The sequence below is a fragment of the Schistocerca piceifrons genome, chromosome 3, assembly GCF_021461385.2.
Source record: "Schistocerca piceifrons isolate TAMUIC-IGC-003096 chromosome 3, iqSchPice1.1, whole genome shotgun sequence".
Taxonomy (NCBI): Eukaryota; Metazoa; Arthropoda; class Insecta; order Orthoptera; family Acrididae; genus Schistocerca; species Schistocerca piceifrons.
This window is the reverse complement of record NC_060140.1, coordinates 62,555,037-62,576,474: the sequence shown is the minus strand read 5'-3', so window position 1 is coordinate 62,576,474 and position 21,438 is coordinate 62,555,037. Positions and strand designations below refer to the sequence as shown.

Here is a 21,438-nt window from a genome sequence, read left to right as displayed (position 1 = left end):
ATAATATTGTCTTATTTCATCTCAGATTTTCCATAGTTTTATTAAGAAATCATCAACATAAATATAACTGTTTTTCATTCTGTGGTACTGGCATGTGAATAAACCTATTTCGTAAATTCTATTGTTTGTTTTTCCACTGTAACAACCTTGCACTTTGTTTGGTAGCAGGATGAAGAGGAGTATTCGATACTAGTTGTTGACTTTTACCAGTGGTGTAGAAAACATGACACAAATGATGTAAACAACGTGGTGACTGTAACATGATATGTAGCCTCCCTCCTCCCAAATTAACTTAGGTACATATGTCACCACAACCAAATTTTTTGCAACCACGTTCGTTGGCTTCACCAGCTATCAACTGGACTGTAAAAATACACACCATAATCAGCCGTCAACATTATGTCGCTGATTGGAGCCGACAACTACTATCAAATATCCCTCTTGACCCTGATAATGTGATACTCTCGAAATCTTGGGTGTGGTCACAGACTGATCTGTAACAAACGCGAGTGTTGCCATAGGCAATGAATGTGAATTTAAAATAAAAGTTGAGGTAAAAGATCTGTAGTGTAGTCCAGGGTGTATGTTTGTTGTATGTTTAACACACTTTTCAATATAAATCACCAAAACTGCAGAGTGAATTCATAAAATCTCTATTCCATAATAGATGAATTTCCAATTAGGTATTTTGGTACACAGTGTATAAAATGTCACACTACTAGTATGAAAAATGGAAAGGGGGTCACTGTGGAACCATTACCCAATTCAGAGCATATTTCTCTATTAATTTTGAGACCAGTACTTGGTTTTAATTATTCTGTACTCAAACATATGTTAGTCATTGAGTACAAACACATGAAACAGACCAGTATAATTTTGAAAGAAGTAATTTACTACATAAGTGAGACTAAAACTGTGCCACTGTGCTGTGTAAGTTGGCATTAGTGTTTTTCTGTTGTAAATATTTTCTCCTGAAACTTTTTAAAATCATTCTTTCTGTTTCCAGTGAATAGCAAACTCATATATTGAAGAGCAATGCATAAATGCTTTCTCATTTTCATATACAGTTTGAAATGCTTCGTTACTGTACAGATCACAATAAATGTGAACTGTACTTTTTTAACAACATGGTTCATATTTAACTAAACAATTTTATGACAGTTTTAGTCGGATTATTTCTACTGTATTTATTTACTTAGCTTGTGGTGGTAAACTTTGTGATAGTATAAATTAAGTTACAGATACATAAGTCAGTAGTATTAAGGAAAAGTAAATAAAGCATAAATTGTGAGTATAATACAGTGTGGTACCATAGTTTAATGTAGAAACACAATATTAAATTCTCAATCCAGTCAACAGCATGTATAGTCAAGTTTCAGGAAATATTCGCATTGCCTGGATATAATGTGAAAGAATATTCCTGCAAGTGTGGGATGGTCTAATGTGTCTTGCCACAACTGATAGATTTATTGGGCAGTTTCAGTCTAGTCAGATTGTCAGAAAAAAGCCTATACCTGCAAAAATAGGGAAGAACTTATTTATTTATTTGACTTGTTCACATGATTGGAAAGATTGGCAAGCCAAGTTTTGCCAACAAAAATTTATGTTGGTTAAACTTTCTGTAGCTGAAAAACGTTGAAAATTTTGGACTTTTCAGAATTTTTTTTTTTTTTTTTTTTTTTTTTTTTCTTTTTTTTCCAGAAGATGCTCTTTTCGTGCACTCCTAGCACTTTGGGATCTAGTTACTTTTGAAAAGGGCACAAAATTGTCTATGGATTTAATTACAAAAACTTTATTTCTACACCCAATACCAAGGGCACTACAGTCTGTCAAAAAAATCAATTTTTCAAACTTCACGCAAAATGCCAAGGGACCATGTTTCTGAGCTCTTTTACTTCAGTTTCCATTTATATAGTAGAAATGCATTATATGTTATGTTATACATTGGAATCGAATATCTCACTTATCACAATCTCCTCCCCCCCCCCCCCCCTCCCCAAAAAAAAAGGGGAGAAAATGTTCATTTCTCTTGCTTGTGTGTTTTCGTGGCCATGTTAATTTATTTCATCCCTCTTGACTGCAATTAGCACACACTTGCACAGGAAGCTTGGCTCAAAACATTTCATTCTGGTTTTGTCCGCCCTTGGCTTCGCAGCATCTTACACTGAATCAGCCCTATTACAAGTATCTTTCATCCTTCAGCTTAACAACGAAAGAAACAGTGACATGTTTTGCCAATTTATGTATGACAATGCAGATTTCAATGTAAACACTCAAGATGGACCTGGTACTTTCTATGCACTGATAGACATAATGTGTGTTACTCCCTGTAATATATTTCTTCCTGAGAAAAGTATTGAAAAGTTGAAATGTCCTCCCTCAGCTCAAGTTGGTAGTGAAGCTGGAAATCTTGACTGACAGACATTCTACAGAACACAAGTTGTGAGTAACATGCAGGACATTAGTGCAGAAATTGAATCATACTGTGAAGTGAGCGGTGTAACTTAGAACAAAACATAAACTGAAGTAGTTGTCACATTGATCGATATGATATGAACTTGGAAAAACTTGCTTGATTGGTTTTCACTACTGCTTCCCTTCACTGAAAGTGATTTTATAATTTCCGTCATCAGTGTGGAGAATTGAAATTGTTACATGGATCACAAATAGGGAGTGAAAGGATGAAAAGAGTTATTGATTACAGTTACCAGCATGTAAAGTTCCATAGAAAATAAAAAGTTGTGACTCTCCTTCCTGCCGTCAATATTATAAAACATGAGAACACTAAAGTTACTCCGGTTTGTCCAAAAGATTTGTTTAATGGAAAGAGAATTAAAAGCACTTCTGTAATATGAACTAGCTACTTGAAAAAGCCTTGTGAAAAGCAACAAAATCTTCTTTCTATTACATTTTGGTCCCAGTGAAGGATGTGGACTTTGGCACTGAATAAATTTTTTATCGCTGGTGGATGGTACCTTGTACACGAAGTAACTTGGCCTCAAAATGTTTCCTTCAAATCAGTAGTCCAAAGTTACATTTATTACTTGCAGTGACATTTTTTATCTTCATTTGCAATTGTATTTGATGGGTAACCATGTGAGGGAGAGCAATGTAGCACAGTTTGTTGAGAGGATGCATAGATGTAGAAAACATTCTTCGGTTAAGTTGTAGTTGAATCATAGATGGTAAACTAAGTCCCCGAGACAAGTTTTGTACAACGAATGAAAGAATCACTTGACCACACATCTTAAAAAGGAATCTCTAGAGTTTAGCATTGAGGTGGACTCAGCACAAGATGATGCTGACATTATGGTTGTAATATCTGCCATTTCAAGAACTGATGATTGAGGAAGTGTGGTCAAAGTGGGAGAAGTTTCTGACCTTGTGTACGACTGGTTTAGGACAACCCAGATTAGACACATTTGGAGGTCTCTTCCATGTGAATACGTTGAAAACTTGGTTTCAAGTGTGCCTCAGAGATGCCAAGCAGTTATCAACACTGTAGTTGACTGGATGTAGTATGAATTATATAATTCATTTTTCTTTTGTTCATATATGATATATGTATATATTTTAGTTTGTTGTCAAATATATCTTTCTACTGATAAAACCCAACCACAACCTTACTTAACAAACTGTTAACTTGGTTTCACTTAGACCTGTTATACGCTATGACTTCACTGTCACCTCAAATTTGACATTAGTAGATATAACATTTTTGTCAGCTTCAATGTACACACACCCTCCTGTGGTGCCTAATCTGTCTTTTTGATATACATTCCGTGAATCACTAAATATCTTGGAGCTTTCTACTTTGGGTTGCAGCCAGCTCTCAGTCCCCAGTATAATTTGATCGTGATAAGCTTACAGAATCACAATAGATGGGTGATCAGGAACCACCAGATTGCACATGGAGTAATTGAATACCGCAGAGTGAGATGTTCAATTCCAGTATGTAATGTAATTTGTTTTCTTTTAAAAAGGAAATATATACCAAAGTGCTAAGAGGATAAGAAACTGAGATTTTTGAAAAAAACTGAAAAAAGTGTGAAATTTTCAGTTCCTCCCCCCCCCTCCCCCCCCCCCCTCCCTCCCTCCCCTACAGAAAGTTCAGCGGCCGACATAAATTTAGTTTGCAAAACTTGGTTTTCCAATTTTTCCAACCATATGAATGAGTTAAAAAAACAAAATATTCTACCCCACCTTTTGCAAGTAAAATCTGCTATTTGACTGGACTATTTGTTCCATATTAAATCCTTGCGTGCTTCGTCTTTTGTGCAGATTATATTAGCCATCTTCCACATACTTAAATGTACATCAAAGTCTTCCATCTTTAGTGCAGGTGTATAGGTTAGTTTGTACTCATGGTAGTGGTGTTGCTGGATCCACATTTCCCATCTACAGCATGTATCAAATGCTTTCGCAACAAGTTCTGTAGTGGTGTGTATTGCTGCTTGTCGGTATTTTAGCCTTTTGGATGTAGTACTTGGGATATAGGCATGCTTTCTACCATTTGAGTTAAAGGTAGAGTGAGATTTTTACTCTAATGTGATTCGTCAAAATCATGTCAATAGCTATCAATTCTTACGATGCTTGGAAAACTTTTATATCAAGCCATCACTTCTGTTTCAGGGTGAGACAAAAAGTGTGTTTGCAAACTTCAGTGGATTTAAAATGCCTACCAGTACAAGTACAGTCACCTTCAATTTCGGCAGTGGCGGAACAGCAGCAGCTGACAGAAGTTCATCATCAAAAGAATCTTCCAGTGCTCCTATACAACAAAAAAATGGAGTTTTGAAAGGAAGTTCAAATGAAATGTCTACTAGAAAGGACGCTGAAGGTAAAAATGATATGGACAGATACACAAAGAAACCAAAGGAATTTTATGCAGACTTGAGGGCACTTAATGAATGTGTGTCAAAGTGGATAAAAATGCATGTGGAAAGAAATTCATGTTGTATACTTACACCAGTGTTCAAAGACTATGAAAGACATCTCAGTGACCTAGAAGACAAGTATACAACATCAAAAAATGTTGATACAGAACCATCCAAGAAAGAAACATGGAGTATACCTGCAGCACCTAAAGACATTAAAAGTGTTGCACAAGAATCATTTAATTTTTCTTTTGGATTAAAAAGTTCTGGAGACAAATTCAGTTCAAGTGGTTATTTTTCGACACCTCCTATAACAAAGACATTGGACAACAAAAATGTCCAGGAAGAGCCCTCTAAGACTCCAAGCAGCTCTGTTCTGTCTCCATTTAACCAGAAACTTGTGTCCCCAACACAGGCTTCAACATTGTCTTCTTCTGAAGAGAAGAATAAGCCACCATTGCAGTTTTCCTTTGGCAGGTATGATTCTGATTCACAAATTTATGAATGATATTCATGATGATTATTTGTAATTTTACTGTAAGAATAAACAAAATAAGGAAAGAGTCTAAAGTCTAGGTCAGGGCCAGCATGTGTTGGCGGTGTTTCTGTACTGCTCATAGGTTGACATTGCTCAGTGACCCATAGCCATTGGCATGTTACCTTCATGCAACCAACAAGACACAAGGAAAGAGGCAGTGAATCGGAAACCATTATCTTCACCCTTTTCACAAATATTTGATTGTTTGTTGAGAATATGTCATAAATTGTGGGGCTGTGGCTTCACTGTGCCCCAATAACAGGTTTAAATTGCTGTGTTGAAATGGACAGTAATTAAATATATAATCTTGGTTGTCACAAATATTTTATCATTTACTCTGAATGTGTTAGAGATTGTTGTATATTGACACGGAAATATTGTATTATACCTTTGTCTCTTGCTTCGAAACATGTCAGCTGCTCTCTTATTGGCTGAATAGAACAGCAGCTAACACACCCTCATTGTTCCCATCATACCCCTTGGTGAGCATTGACAATACTGCTGCACGAAACATGTAAATACACCACTGGGCCTGATCTAGACTGACTGGCAAAGCCAGTGGGTATGATGTGTTCAGAAAAAAATCTGTTACTTTTTGAACATTTAAAGCAGTTATTTCAGCTTTATATCATGTACCACAAAATATCTTTACTCAGGGTTGCCACAAGTTCTGGAAATTATGGAATATCAGTGAATTTCAAATGACTCGGGGAAATGTGAAAAGAAAACTGGAAAATCTCATTTTTGTCTCGTGTCAGTAGATAAAATGATCTGTTTTACTGAGATGTCAAGCATCAGTACTGGCTGGGTGCTGCTGAGTACATGCGCTGCTTCCCTACGCCTAGCAGCTGCCAACAAGAGGCAAGGAGGTGTGAGCAGTGGTTGGTTTGGATGTGGTTCTCGGAGACCGTAGGCGCAGCAGCTGGAGACAGTGTGTGTGTGTGTGTGTGTGTGTGTGTGTGTGTGTGTGTGTGTGTGCGCGCGCGCGCCCTTGTTTTCTGACAAAGTCTGTTGCTGTAAATTTGGTTGTGACAATGTGCTTGTCTTATCTATGTGCCTGTCTGTGGCTCAGCGGTCATCTTTACGGTGAGTTGCTACCCGTCATCATCAACATTATTATTACTTTTTTTTGTCTCAGACGTTATGTCTGGTGAAAAATGGAAAGTGACGCAGATCTTGATCAAGCGTGACTTCCTTTTTAACTGTACAGTATATGTTACATTGTATTTAGGAACTTTCGGGTAATTGAACATGTATCAATAATTACAGATTTCTGTAGTTGTATATATACGGTTCGATGTAGCTGTATTGCGTTGATGTATTGGTGGATATTGTGTGGTATGACTCCTGTAGTTGATAGTATAATTGGTATGATGTCAAATTTATCCTGATGCCACATGTCTTCCTCAGCCAGTTGGATGTATTTTTCAATTTTTTCTCCTGTTTTCTTCTGTATATTTGTTGTATTGGATATGGATATTTCAATTAGTTGTGTTAATTTCTTCTTCTTATTGGTGAGTATGATGTCAGGTTTGTTATGTGGTGGTGTTTTATCTGTTATAATGGTTCTGTTCCAGTATAATTTCTATTCATCATTCCCCAGTACATTTTGTGGTGCATACTTGTATGTGGGAACGTGTTGTTTTATTAGTTTATGTTGTATGGCAAGTTGTTGAAGTATTATTTTTGCTACATTGTCATGTCTTCTGGGGTATTCCGTATTTGCTAGTATTGTACATCCGCTTGTGATGTGATCTACTGTTTCTATTTGTTGTTTGCAAAGTCTGCACTTATCTGTTGTGGTATTGGGATCTTTAATAATATGCTTGCTGTAATATCTGATGTTTATTGTTTGATCCTGTATTGCAATCATGAATCCTTCCATCTCACTGTATATATTGCCTTTTCTTAGCCATGTGTTGGATGCGTCTTGATCAATGTGTGGCTGTGTTAGATGATACGGGTGCTTGCCATGTAGGGTTTTCTTTTTCCAATTTACTTTCTTCGTATCTGTTGACGTTATGTGATCTAAAGGGTTGTTGATGTGGTTATGAAATTGCAATGGTGTAGCCGATGTATTTATATGAGTGATTGCTTTGTGTATTTTGCTAGTTTCTGCTCGTTCTATATAAAGAATTTTCTTAAATTGTCTACCTGTCCATAATGTAGGTTTTTTATGTCAGTAAATCCCCTTCCTCCTTCCTTTCTGCTTAATGTGAATCTTTCTGTTGCTCAATGTATGTGATGTATTCTATATTTGTGGCATTGTGACCGTGTAAGTGTATTGAGTGCTTCTAGGTCTGTGTTACTCCATTTCACTACTACAAATGAGTAGGTCAGTATTGGTATAGCATAGGTATTTATAGCTTTTGTCTTGTTTCTTACTGTCAATTCTGTTTCCAGTATTTTTGTTAGTCTTTGTCTATATTTTTCTTTTAGTTCTTCTTTATAATTTGTATTATCTATTCCTATTTTTTGTCTGTATCCTAGATATTTATAGGCATCTGTTTTTTCCATCGCTTCTATGCAGTCACTGTGGTTATCCAATATGTAATCTTCTTGTTTAGTGTGTTTTCCCTTGACTAACCCTGCCTGTTGGATCTAGTCTCATCGAGCTGCCCACAAGCTGAGTATGTTTGTTTGTGGTGTAATGTGGCGGATATTCGTGATTTATCCACAGGCCCGGGATAGCGGTGCTTCTCAACAGGCCAGAGGCCAAGGGGGATGGATTTCAGGAATTACAACTGGCTGGCCAGAAGTACATTGTACAGTGCGATGTTTTATAGACATTTTATTTGTTCTAGTAGATTTTGGTACTTTCAAAAGTAGTTTTTATATTAGAAAGTATGGACGATAGGAAGAAGAAAATTGTGGCAGTCGCAGTTGGTTTGTATGCTGTGTATTCATATATTTCTGAAAGAAAAACCGCACAGTACCTGTAAAATAATAGACATAACACTGTGGGTAATAACCTACAATAAAGAATAAAGCAGAACCGTCATTTTATTGGTGGCCACTTATTGAGTTGGTTATACACCTGTTCTCCGCATTATACACTTTTTCAAGAGGCCTACTTTTGCCTTGAGGTTAATTGTGAAATCAGTGAATCTATTTTAAATGTCTTGCGACTCCAAAGAAATGCATATTTTATCACCAAATGTGTTTCATTTTTATTGAAATAAAATGACATCAGTCATCGTAATGAAACACACATACCATTTGGCTTGCTTTCTCCATCTAAAACAGTTCATTTACAAAAGATGTTGATGTTAATACTTCAGATGTTTGCACACATTAGAAAACACTGCCTGCTTGCAAGTTTTTCTTTACATATTTCCTTGTTTGGCATTATTGCTTCTTGTACCCTAGCTGCAAAGACAGATTTAAAATATCTTCAGTTATTATAAAGCAGCTATGGGACAATATGGTCACACAAACAAATTTTTTTTTTTCTGAAACTTCATTTCATATTTTTGTAATATAGTTTTTGATAACAGCACTGTGGTCCACAGTTGGAATACTGTCTAGAAAATTTTCATTCACCTCTTAGTACAATTTTATGTTTTTCAGTGTGGTCATTGGTCCAGCCCCTTCATTATATTTGTAGCAATTAAAACTTGCTGTCTCATGAGAACCACACAGTCAGGAGTGGTGAGTTTCGAGTAACAGCTACATTTCGTTTGTTTCCTTGTTAAAATTTACTTTCTTTGGCAAAACAATGTGGAGTTTGGGTAATGCCACCTTGCTAACATCCTAATGCACTTGCAGTTATCACAGAATCCTGAAGCATTGGTTTATTAAAAGTTGATAACTTATCTTGTTGCAAAGCCACACTAATTCTCATTTTAGCAGGTATTGGAGTTTTAAAAAAATTACAGCATTCCACTACATAAGTCTACAGTTACTCACGTAACATGGTAAACAAGAAAATTCTACGTGCTTATCATGTAGAAAAATACTCAGATATTTCCGTGCTATCATTTGCCAAAATCTCGTTTCGATAACTGACTGTTTGAGGCATGGGGATGCTGTGAGTATTTTATTCTCACATTCTGCAGGTAGAGTCTCAAAACCGGGCCTCGACAAACACTCAGGCAGTGGCTGCAGGTATCAAAGAATCTGCTGGAAATATCTGTGGTTCCTCAGGAAAATTCGTTTCTTGTGTGGCACCTCGCCTTCAAAGGCACACCAGCTTTTGACTGTTGCAGGAGTGTTATAAACAAACAACTTTCTGTCCTCATCATGTGGCAGCTCCCACAATGTTCTAGTAGTGTATCATGGTGAAACCAAGCAAGCTGAAATTCAGTGCTGAATGGCCGAATGATTGGAAGTTTTAAGGGCATCAAGACACACGAGACGTCAGTATTCCAGGTGTATCACACTGTATGCAGCAAGTCTTGTGCTCTCAGCAACACGGGGAAGATGAATGTGATCAGCCGTGTGGAAGGAGCTAAGCACTTCAAGGCAGTCATGGCGGTCAAGAAGACAGTGGATACTCATCAATCTTCGGTAAGTAAAGTGCTAAGACTATTAAATGATGCGTGGACTCTTAAAGGCTGCACAGCATCTTACTGACCTTAATGGGATTTTATCTTCAACGACTGCATTTCTTTTTTCCCCCCTGCTGTTTTGGTGCTGTGTTAGGCCATTAAAAGGGTATTCCAACAATATTTTATAATGTAAAGGAAGAGAATGGGAACGTCAGGTGAGATGGGAAACCTTGCCAACGGAGTGGCACTCAAAAGTGACAGACTCACTTAGGCATTTTCGACATACCCTTGTGCAGCTTGATGTAACCTATCCTTTTCTAATATCAAGTTTTGGCATTCATTATGGAAACTTGCCACTAGCTTTCCATTGAAGAGGGAGGACCAGCAGGGTACACTTTGCTGCCTTCCTTTCCCACTGTTTCTGCTCCTCTTTGCCCCCTTTTTAGATAAGGGGGTGATTAATGTTGTCTGCATCATGCGTGCATTCTGAAGCTGGACACAACCAACTATTGACAACCACTGTTCTTTCTCTGATAGTCCGTACCTGCCAACTCTCCTGATTTAGGCGGGAGACTTAGATTTTCAGCTTTTCTCCAATCTCCCAATTATTCCACTATTTCTCCCAATTTTTAGGTAATGGTGGCGAAGACAGTTGTTTTAAATATCCATTGTTTCGGTTTTTGGCCAGTTGTAGAAAATCCCTTGCTAATTAGTCTTTTAATTCATGTACTCCTCAGAGTTCGTACAAATCAGAAAGTCACATATGACATGTAATAAATTGTACTTTTTCCTCTTTTCTGTGCATTTTGTAGAATGCATGCTCATATTGCTCAGTTTTGTGCTCCATGTGGACTTGCGTTTTGTGTGTTGCCACTATTCCAGCGCTGCCAAGATAGTGGTTTTCCCACTAAATCTCGTGGTTTTGAGTGCCTGTCTAGTGGCTAGTGGGAATTACGGGAGATTTTAAACATATTAGGATGGTCTTACAGTAAAATTACTTCTAAAATGTCTTGATCCATTGAATATATAGAAAACAACACTATTTAATTTATAAATGACTACTAGCTCTTGAATTTATATAACGTAAATATTTATAATGTCCGCCCCCGGTAGCTGAGTGGTCAGCACTGCAAAACGTCAATCCTAAGGACCAGGGTTCAATTCCCAGCTGGGTTGGAGATTTTTTCCGCTCAGGGACTGGGTGTTGTGTTGTCCTAATCATCATCATCATCTCATCCCCATCGATGCACAAGTTGCCGAAGTGGCGTCAAATTGAAAGACTTGTACCTGGTGAACGTTCTACCTGACAGGAGGCCCTAGTCACACGACATTTATTTATTTATGTATTTATAATAAATGGTATTCTATCTTCGTTCCAGTATTGTCATGTGTTCTAGTATTGATAAATCTACACCTGCATACATTGTGCATACCTATAGCACCTGCATTAATGTGGTGTTTTTGTTTTTTTTCATAAATGGACATTATTTTAGCACTAAACGTGGGTATTGTAAAGGCACAGTAAGCCCAGAAATGTCATGCTGAATGGCTTTGCGATAGTAAATTTGCAAACTGGTCTGAAAGAATTTTTGGCGTTGACACAAGAGCATCTTCTAAATTATGTCATAGTACTTTGTTAGCATCTTATGCTGACATATAAGCCATAGTGGCACAAAAAACACAAGACAGCTGCAGCACCTTAAACAAAAATATCTTCGAAAACCATGAAAGAATCTGTAAAATTGAATCAAGCTGAGGGTTCCCTTCCATTTTTTGCCTTTATGTGATGTGAGTTGTATGTGAGTAAATTCAAACAATGATGTTGCCAGAAAACTTCAGATACATAGAAAAAAGTGTAGGCTCGTTATGAAACATGTACTAAGGCCCTGTTTTGTGGAAAATATGCGACAGGATATCGGTGACAGCATGTACAACATTGTAATCGAGGAATCAACAGTCATCAGCGTGAACAAATTTGTAGGAATGACAGCAATATATTACTTTGCTGCAACCAATGCACTCATTTCAACAATTTTTTAAATCCGCCAATCTTAAACATTTTCATTTTGTTTTCTGGGAGCAATATTACAACAGTTTCCGTGCATTATTATGTCAAGGAAAAATCCTTGTTTGCATTTTATAATCTTTGTCTACATGACTAGCTTGCAATTCACACTTAAGTGCCTGACATAGGGTTCATCGTAGCATTTTAGATTATTTTTTTACCATTCTGCCTTGATTATCGCACAGGAAAAACGAACACCTAAATATTTCCATTCACACTCTGATTTATTTTGTTATGATGATACTGGTGATTGAAATTTCATATATAGTTCTCATCACAACAAATAACACTTTTGTTTTAATGATTACCACCCCAGCTGGTGTATCATTTTTGTGACGCTCCCTCCCCTATCCTGCGATAATACAGAACGAGCTGCTCTTTTTTGGACTTCTTTGATGATCTCCATCAATCCTATCTGGTAAGGATCCCAGCAATACTCTAGCAGAGGGCAGACAAGTTTACTGTAGACGGTCTCTTTAGTTGATTTGCTGCATCTTCTAAGTGTCGTGCCAACAAAGTGCTGTCTTTGGTTCACCTTCCCCACATGTTATCTATATGGTCTTTCCAATTAAAGTTGTTCATAATTGTAATCCCTAGGTATTTAATTGAATTGACAGCCTTGAGGTTCGTGTGATTTATCTTGTAACTGAAATTGATGGATTTCTTTAAGTACTCCGTGGATGACCTCACGCTTTTCTTTACCATGCAGATATCTTGTCTTTGCTGATGTGACATTTCTATATCACATGGTGGAAAAAGCAGTGTTCCAAACCACAGGGAAAATGTTAAGTAATTATGTACATCATTTACAATTTGCCAATTAATTGGACTGACCACGCGAGTGACCTGTTCAGGAAAATGTTACCAAATAGCAATGTTGTGAAAAAATACAGCTTTGCAGGAACAAGAACTGTTACAATCACAGGAGAAATGGTCAAAGAAACATCCCAACGTGTTACTGCTGTTGAACTACACTACAGATAACGGATATGGAATTGATGCTTTGGTTAGTTCCAGTGTTTTTATTTGTATTTTTATAGCCATTATACAACTTTTTGAATTCACATGAAAATACTCACATCAGTTGTCTCAGTGCTAGACTGAAAATGAGCCGCAATTTTCTATCATTTGTGCCCCCTGATTTTTTTTTTTTTTTAAACTGTATCTCCTGACTTTTGAATTTTAAAGATTGGAAGGTATGTAGTATCACAAGGATCATGTCATTGTTCTTATTTGTGGATATTTGATTGTTTTCAGGGTGCTGATACTTCCAGATATTGCTCCTTGTCACCTGACAAGATAACTGGGCATAATGAAGATGCTGCCTTGACATTTGATAAGATCAGTGACTGGTGAATCTGGAAGCTCGCAGTTCGCGGTCGGTTTGTCAATCTCCTAGCTATTGCAGTGCAGCATCACCTCCACCACTGCCACTAATGCTGCGTCAACTAGCAGTTGACGCACTGCTTTAACAGTGCATGGGCTAGCAGCCGTATTTCAAACTACCTGATTCAGGGTGATGTTACCAGTGTGGAAATATTATGGACTTTGCAGGCTGTCAAAAATCATGTGTTCTCTTCTACTACAGGAAAGCAGACTGCTGTGTTTCCAGTCATGATCCCTAACAATAACGTAGCTAGTAAGATGCAACTTGGGCGGACCAAGACATTATACAGTATTGTTCATGGGTTAGCTCCGCATTTTAGAGAAAATATTCGTGAACATCTTGATGGGGACGTTCTTTTTGTAATCTTATTTGATGAGAGACTTAACAAGGTGGCTGAGTTGTGGCAAATGAATATTGCACAAAGTTAGCAGACAATTTGAAATGTACTATTTTTCTTCTGCGTTTCATACCACTGCTGCTGATATGTTGGATGGTTTTAAGAGGAGACTTCTGATCTGAATCTTACCAACATGCTTCACTTATCAGTGATTGGACCTAGTGTCAATCAGGCATTGTTGAAGGATTTTTGTCTTTATCTGAAGAGTATTCATGGGGATAGTGCATCGGCTTTTATTGTTGTGGGATCTTGTGGTCTTCATGCAATTCATCAGATTTTTCAAGAACGCAGCCTGAAAGGCTGGGGTGTTGTACCTTTTCTGACTTTGCTTTATAATGTGTTGAAGAACGTACCTGCAAGAAGAACTGATTATAAAAGGTTTAATAAATGTAAAAATCCACCCTTCCCTAAAAAAATTTTGCTCCATGTGCTGGATGGAAGACAAGGATGCAGTTGACCAGGGTGTAAAATTCATCCCCTTTCTAAAGACTTCTGCGGGGAAAGTAAAGGAGTACGAGATTAAAATAGATACTTACAGCTGGACAGCGATGTTGAAATATCTTGAAGATCCTCTGCTGCTGTCTAAAATATCTTTTTTTTTAGCTTTGTTTTGGTGCACCTTTTGTGTACAATGCTTTGTCAACTCTGCTTGCTGATGTAATGTCTCAGTTGTTCAGGCTGAAGTACGAAATCAGTGTATGATGTAAAACTTAATTATAAAGTTGGTCTTATTCCTGCAGTAGACATGAATTGTCTGATCTCAGAAAAGTAAAAGTGCCTACCAAAGATATTTTAACTTTCAGGACTGAGTGCAGGGACTTCTGATCGAAATGTACTCAGACCTCCTCCTAAAGTCACCTTTGAAATACAGTGTTTGTAGATAATAAGCTTTTGTGATCCAGTTGTGATATACAACAGCCCAAGAACTAGCAGGGCTAGAATCTTGAATGCCTTGTAGAAATTATCTTCAGAAAATTGGACAAGTACTAAGGACTGTGACAAAGTTGAGAAATAATTCGTTCTACTTCTTGGCAATGAGATATTTTTGAATCTTGATCTCTGTGCAAACTACAGGAGGACTGAGATGAGTATCGATCACTTTTGGAGAGATTTATTGAATGGTGATATCATGTAACCGTGGTCTAGGGGTAGCGTCTCTGATTCATAATCAAAAACGTTTTCGGTCCCGGTTTCGATCCCCGCCACTGCCTAAATTTTGACAAATAATCAGCATTGGCGGCTGAAGACTTCCGGCATAAGAAGTCAGCCTCATTCTGCCAACGGCCTTGTCAAAGAGGGCGGAGGAGCGGATAAAGGATCAGGGCACTCTCCTGTCCTAGGGGTGGGGAAATTGCCCCTAAAGGCGGAAGAATCAGCAATGATCAACGACATGAGGATGCAGAAGGCAATGGAAACCACTGCATTAAAGACACGTAAAGTGTATCCACAGGACATGTGGCCTGTAATTGAAGAAGTGTCATGATGATCTCCCCATTGGCAAAAGAGCCCGGAATAGTCCCCCATTCGGATCTCCGGGAGGGGACTGCCAAGGGGGAGGTTACCATGAGAAAAAGATTGAATAATCAATGAAAGGATAACATTCTACGAGTTGGGGCGTGGAATGTCAGAAGCTTGAACGTGGTAGGGAAACTAGAAAATCTGAAAAGGGAAATGCAAAGGCTCAATCTAGATATAGTAGGGGTCAGTGAAGTGAAGTGGAAGGAAGACAAGGATTTCTGGTCAGATAAGTATCGGGTAATATCAACAGCAGCAGAAAATTGTATAACAGGTGTAGGATTCGTTATGAATAGGAAGGCAGGGCAGAGGGTGTGTTACTGTGAACAGTTCAGTGACCGGGTTGTTCTAATCAGAATCGACAGCAGACCAACACCAACAACGATAGTTCAGGTATACATGCCGACGTCGCAAGCTGAAGATGAACAGATAGAGAAAGTGTATGAGGATATTGAAAGAGTAATGCAGTATGTAAAGGAGGACGAAAATCTAATAGTCATGGGCGACTGGAATGCAGTTGTAGGGGAAGGAGTAGAAGAAAAGGTTACGGGAGAATATGGGCTTGGGACAAGGAATGAAAGAGGAGAAAGACTAATTGAGTTCTGTTACAAGTTTCAGCTAGTAATAGCGAATACTCTATTCAAGAATCACAAGAGGAGGAGGTATACTTGGAAAAGGCCTTTCAATTAGATTACATCATGGTCAGACAGAGATTCCGAAATCAGATACTGGATTGTAAGGCGTACCCAGGAGCAGATATAGACTCAGATCACAATATAGTAGTGATGAAGAGTAGGCTGAAGTTCCTGACATTAGTCAGGAAGAATCAATACGCAAAGAAGTGGGATACAGAAGTACTAAGGAATGACGAGATACGTTTGAAGTTCTCAAACGCTATAGATACAGCAATAAGGAATAGCGCAGTAGGCAATACAGTTGAAGAGGAATGAACATCTCTAAAAAGGGCCATCACAGAAGTTGGGAAGGAAAACATAGGTACAAAGAAGGTAGCTGCGAAGAAACCATGGGTTACAGAAGAAATACTTCAATTGATTGATGAAAGGAGGAAGTACAAACATGTTCCGGGAAAATCAAGAATACAGAAATACAAGTCACTGAGGAATGAAATAAATAGGAAGTGCATTAAAGCTAAGACGAAATGGCTGCAGGAAAAATGTGAAGACATCGAAAAAGATAAGATTGTCGGAAGGACAGACTCAGCATACAGGAAAGTCAAAACAACCTTTGGTGACATTAAAGCAACGGTGGTAACATTAAGAGTGCAACGGGAATTCCACTGTTAAATGCAGAGGAGAGAGCAGATAGGTGGAAAGAATACATTGAAAGCCTCTATGAGGGTGAAGATTTGTCTGATGTGATATTAGGAGAAACAGGAGTCGATTTAGAAGAGATAGGGGATCCAGTATTAGAATCGGAATTTAAAAGAGCTTTGGGGGACTTACGGTCAAATAAGGCAGAAGGGATAGATAACATTCCATCAGAATTTCTAAAATCATTGGGGGAAGTGGCAACAAAACGACTACTCACGTTGGTGTGTAGAATATATGAGTCTGGCGATATACCATCTGACTTGCATCATCCACACAATTCCGAAGACGGCAAGAGCTGACAAGTGCGAGAATTATCGCACAAGCAGCTTAACAGCTCATGCATCGAAGCTGCTTACAAGAATAATATACAGAAGAATGGAAAAGAAAATTGAGAATGCGCTAGGTGACGATCAGTTTGGCTTTAGGAAAAGTAAAGGGACGAGAGAGGCAATTCTGACATTACGACTGATAATGGAAGCAAGGCTAAAGAAAAATCAAGACACTTTCATAGGATTTGTCGACCTGGAAAAAGCGTTCGACAATATAAAATGGTGCGAGCTGTTAGAGATTCTGAAAAAAGTAGGGGTAAGCTATAGGGAGAGGCGGGTCATATACAATATGTACAACAACCAAGGGGGAATAATAAGAGTGAACGATCAGGAACGAAGTGCCCGTATTAAGAAGGGTGTAAGACAAGGCTGTAGCCTTTCACCCCTACTCTTCAATCTGTACATCGAGGAAGCAATGATGGAAATAAAAGAAAGGTTCAGGAGTGGAATTAAAACACAAGGCGAAAGGATATCAATGATACGATTCGCTGATGACATTGCTATCCTGAGTGAAAGTGAAGAAGAATTAAATGATCTGCTAAACGGAATGAACATTCTAATGAGTACACAGTATGGTTTGAGAGTAAATTGTAGAAAGACGAAGGTAATGAGAAGTAGTAGAAATGAGAACAGCGAGAAACTTAACATCAGGATTGATGGTCACGAAGTCAATGAAGTTAAGGAATTCTGCTACCTAGGCAGTAAAATAACTAATGATGGACGGAGCAAGGAGGACATCAAAAGCAGACTCGCTATGGCAAAAAAGGCATTTCTGGCCAAGAGAAGTCTACTAATATCAAATACCGGCCTTAATTTGAGGAAGAAATTTCTGAGGATGTACGTCTGGAGTACAGCATTGTATGGTAGTGAAACATGGACGGTGGAAAAACCGGAACGGAAGAGAATCGAAGCATTTGAGATGTGGTGCTATAGACGAATGTTGAAAATTAGATGGACTGATAAGGTAAGGAATGAGGAGGTTCTACGCAGAATCGGAGAGGAAAGGAATATGTGGAAAACACTGATAAGGAGAAGGGACAGGATGATAGGACATCTGCTAAAACATGAGGGAATGACTTCCATGGTACTAGAGGGAGCTGTAGAGGGCAAAAACTGTAGAGGAAGACAGAGATTGGAATACGTCAAGCAAATAATTGAGGACGTAGGTTGCAAGTGCTACTCTGAGATGAAGAGGTTAACACAGGAAAGGAATTCGTGGCGGGCCACATCAAACCAGTCAGTAGACTGATGACAAAAAAAGATATCACGTGTTTGCATTTGTGTAGCTTTCTTCGAAAGGTTCTTGTTTTGTGCCACGGGCTAGCCTTTGGAGAGCAAGGTTCCCCCATTAATAAAGAGTGAATGATAGTCAACCAAGAAAACAAGTCATTGGTAGCTATATGTAAAGTATATGATGGCCTAAAATCAGATGGCGATGTTGTGAAGATTGACGTTAACAAGAGAATGCTTCTGGACTATCGCAAGGCTAGAGATGGAGATGGTGAAGCTTTAAACATTAAATAATGTGAAAAAGATGAAGCAGCTGGGAGAGCTAGATGAAAGAGGTCCATCGTCTAGCAAGTTAAAGAACTGGAGGCCAAAAAGCCACGGATACTGTCCAAAAGTGCCACTGTACTGAGTGGAAACGAAGAAGAGTTTGCTTCTCTCACAAAGGAGTTTTGACTGGTTTTCATTGATTGATTTTAATTCTTTGTTTGACAAAATACAGAGTATTATTATTTGGCAGAGAAAAGTTACTGAACATATCCCATTGCTGTTCCTATTTTTTAAAATTTTAGTCTTATACAACATATTTCTGTTACAGGGTGACAATTATTGAACTATATGAAAAAAAACAACGTAAATTAGTTACAAAAAATAGCATGCACACATTTTATTCAACATGTAAAAGTCACTGCAGATATTCAGATTTAGGTTATGGCATGTTCGATAGCCTGCCATCATTTCAATGATATGACGCCGACAAATAGCGAAATTTGGCCCACGAAGCGGTGGAACGTTGATGCTGTCAGTGACCTCCTGAAAGGCTGTTTCGAGCTCAGTAATGGTTTTGGTATTATTTCTGTACACATTGTTTCTAATATTGCCCATCAAAAATGAGTCGCATCTGTTCATATCCGGAGAATATGGCAGCCAATCGAGGCCCATGCCAGTGGCCTCAGGGTAACCCAGCGCCAGAGTGCAGTTCCCAAAGTGCTCCTCCAGGACATAAAACACTGTCCTGTTTTGATGGGGTCAAGCTCCATCTTGAATGAACATCATCTTGTCAAAATCAGGGTCACTTTGGATAATGGGGATGAAATCATCTTCTAAAACATTCACATACCCCTTGGTAGTCACCATGCTATTAATGAATATTGCATTGATTATTCTGTGACTGGACATTGCACACCATGCAGTCACCCATTGAGAGTGAAGAGACTTCTTGATGCGAAATGCGATTCCTCAGTCCCCCAAATGCGCCAATTTTCTTATTGACTAACCCATCCAAATGGGCTTCGTCGCTAAACTAAACCATATTCACATCAAAATCCTGTTTGTCAATTCTGTGGACAATAGTGGCAGAGCACAACTGCTATTCCATGGCCCTGAGGCTTAATGGCTGATGGGTTTGAATTTGGTATGGGACTTGATGCAGGTCTTAAACAACAATTTGTCGCAGTGTCTCCCGGTTGATTCCCACTTGTTGTGCAGCTCATTTGATCGATTACCTGGTATTGGTTTGAAACACGGCACATGTCTTCTCGATGTTTTTAGGTGTTTTCACGTGTTTTGGGCAACCGACATTGTCAACACAGTCATCGTGAACACTACCCATTCTCTCAAACTTTTGAATCAAATTCTTGACTATTAGCACACTTGGACTAGTTGTCTTCAGCTTGAACTCAGTTGCAAACTTACTTTGAGCCACAGTTGGACTGTTATTGCTCGCGTAGTAGGCCTTCACAAACGCCATACGCCTGGCCACACTGTACCATGACATTTTCAGGTGCAAAAGGTCGACAAGAATAAGGGGCGTGCGCATGTTGTGACATTCAACTGATTTGTTTCTTCGTTGATAGTCCTTGGTGTCAACGTACTGCATTGTTATACTGGCTGAAATATGGGGGTTGGAAGTTGAATACTGACGACTATAAATGATTTAACCAACAGTTGCACAGTTGCGTTTCACAGACCTTTATTTTCACTGTTCACAACTGCCAATATTACATAGTTATATGGCCAGTTCACTATTGATAACTTTGATAAGTCCCAGATCGCAGGCAAACACCAGCATACTGCTACAATAGTTTGCTGTTGAACATCTATGAGCAATAAATACCTGACCACACAGTTCACTGTTCTTGGAGTATAATAAGGTATGTGTGACACTGTCAATTGAACAGGCACTGTCATTGTTTTAGCAAACGGCCTATTTGTGTTACACTAATTCCACTGGTAAATTGTTACTTGAAACAGTACATAATTTCTCTCTGAAAATCGGCCGTGGACTGACTGTCTCGAGACCAAAACTCGGTCCTTTATATATCCTTACAGTAATATGCACCAAATCTGTACACTGTTCAATGTTTAAGTTACAGAAATTACAATTAAGACGCAACTCATGCAGTTAACTGAATACATAAAAATTCCTCCTTTTTAATAGTTTATTCTACCACAAAGGCTAGGCTGAAGTATTTGTTTAAATAATGAAATTAACAATACTTTTGACAAACCTGGTAATTATTTTGGAATTAGTTATGGCCTGGTTTTGCTAATATGTTTTCGAATGGAGTCAAATAAATACTTTAAGAATTCTAGTTGTTCTTCTTCCAAATGTTAATAATTAATACAGAGTTTATATTTGTTTATAAGTCAACGATAGCATCTAAATCATGAAACAATTACTGATTTCACCCTATAACAAAAGACATTAACTAGGAATAGTTAAAATAAATAAGGAAATTAATTACATGCATAAAACTAAGCACAAAATTAGACCTGGTGGTGTATTATTTAAGACTGAGGGCCAACCTTTTTCTTTTAAGGAAATGCAGATTATACTCTTGCATGTTAAAGGTAATTAGGCAAAAATGAAAATAAAATGAATTTAACGAGGCAGGTGGCAAGATGAGAGGAAGTAGAGAGATCCCAGCTTGTTTTGTCACAATGCACATACAAATTCCCATCATGCCCCGGGGCCAACTCAGCGGTTTGAATGTCCTAATGCAAAGTGTTCAGAAGTTACGATGATTTTATTTCATGTAGTTCAATAATTGTCACCCTGTATGTTTGTGTCGTCTGATGCATTATCTTGCCTGGAAAGTTCATAAATCCTATGAATGTGTTACCAGGGTATGAAACCTAATGAAAAAGATTACTGAAAAGACCTCTGTCTACATTTTGATGCTCAGTTTGCTAGGCTTGTCATGATATGAATACATGTTTTATAACTCTAGTTTGTGTCCCATTTTTTCCAAACCCTTTTGTAATATTTAGTGCCAAAAT

The 21,438-nt window shown here is 38.2% G+C and overlaps 1 protein-coding gene across 1 annotated transcript in view; it reads left to right on the top strand.

The window, feature by feature from the left end:
• LOC124787639 (nuclear pore complex protein Nup50) overlaps positions 1 to 21,438 on the top strand; it is a 39,066-nt gene that overhangs the window by 1,863 nt on the left and 15,765 nt on the right. The window contains exon 3 of the mRNA XM_047254415.1: positions 4,633 to 5,354. Coding sequence (XP_047110371.1) covers positions 4,633 to 5,354 — 722 coding nt within the window. The remainder of the gene's footprint in view (positions 1 to 4,632; positions 5,355 to 21,438) is intronic.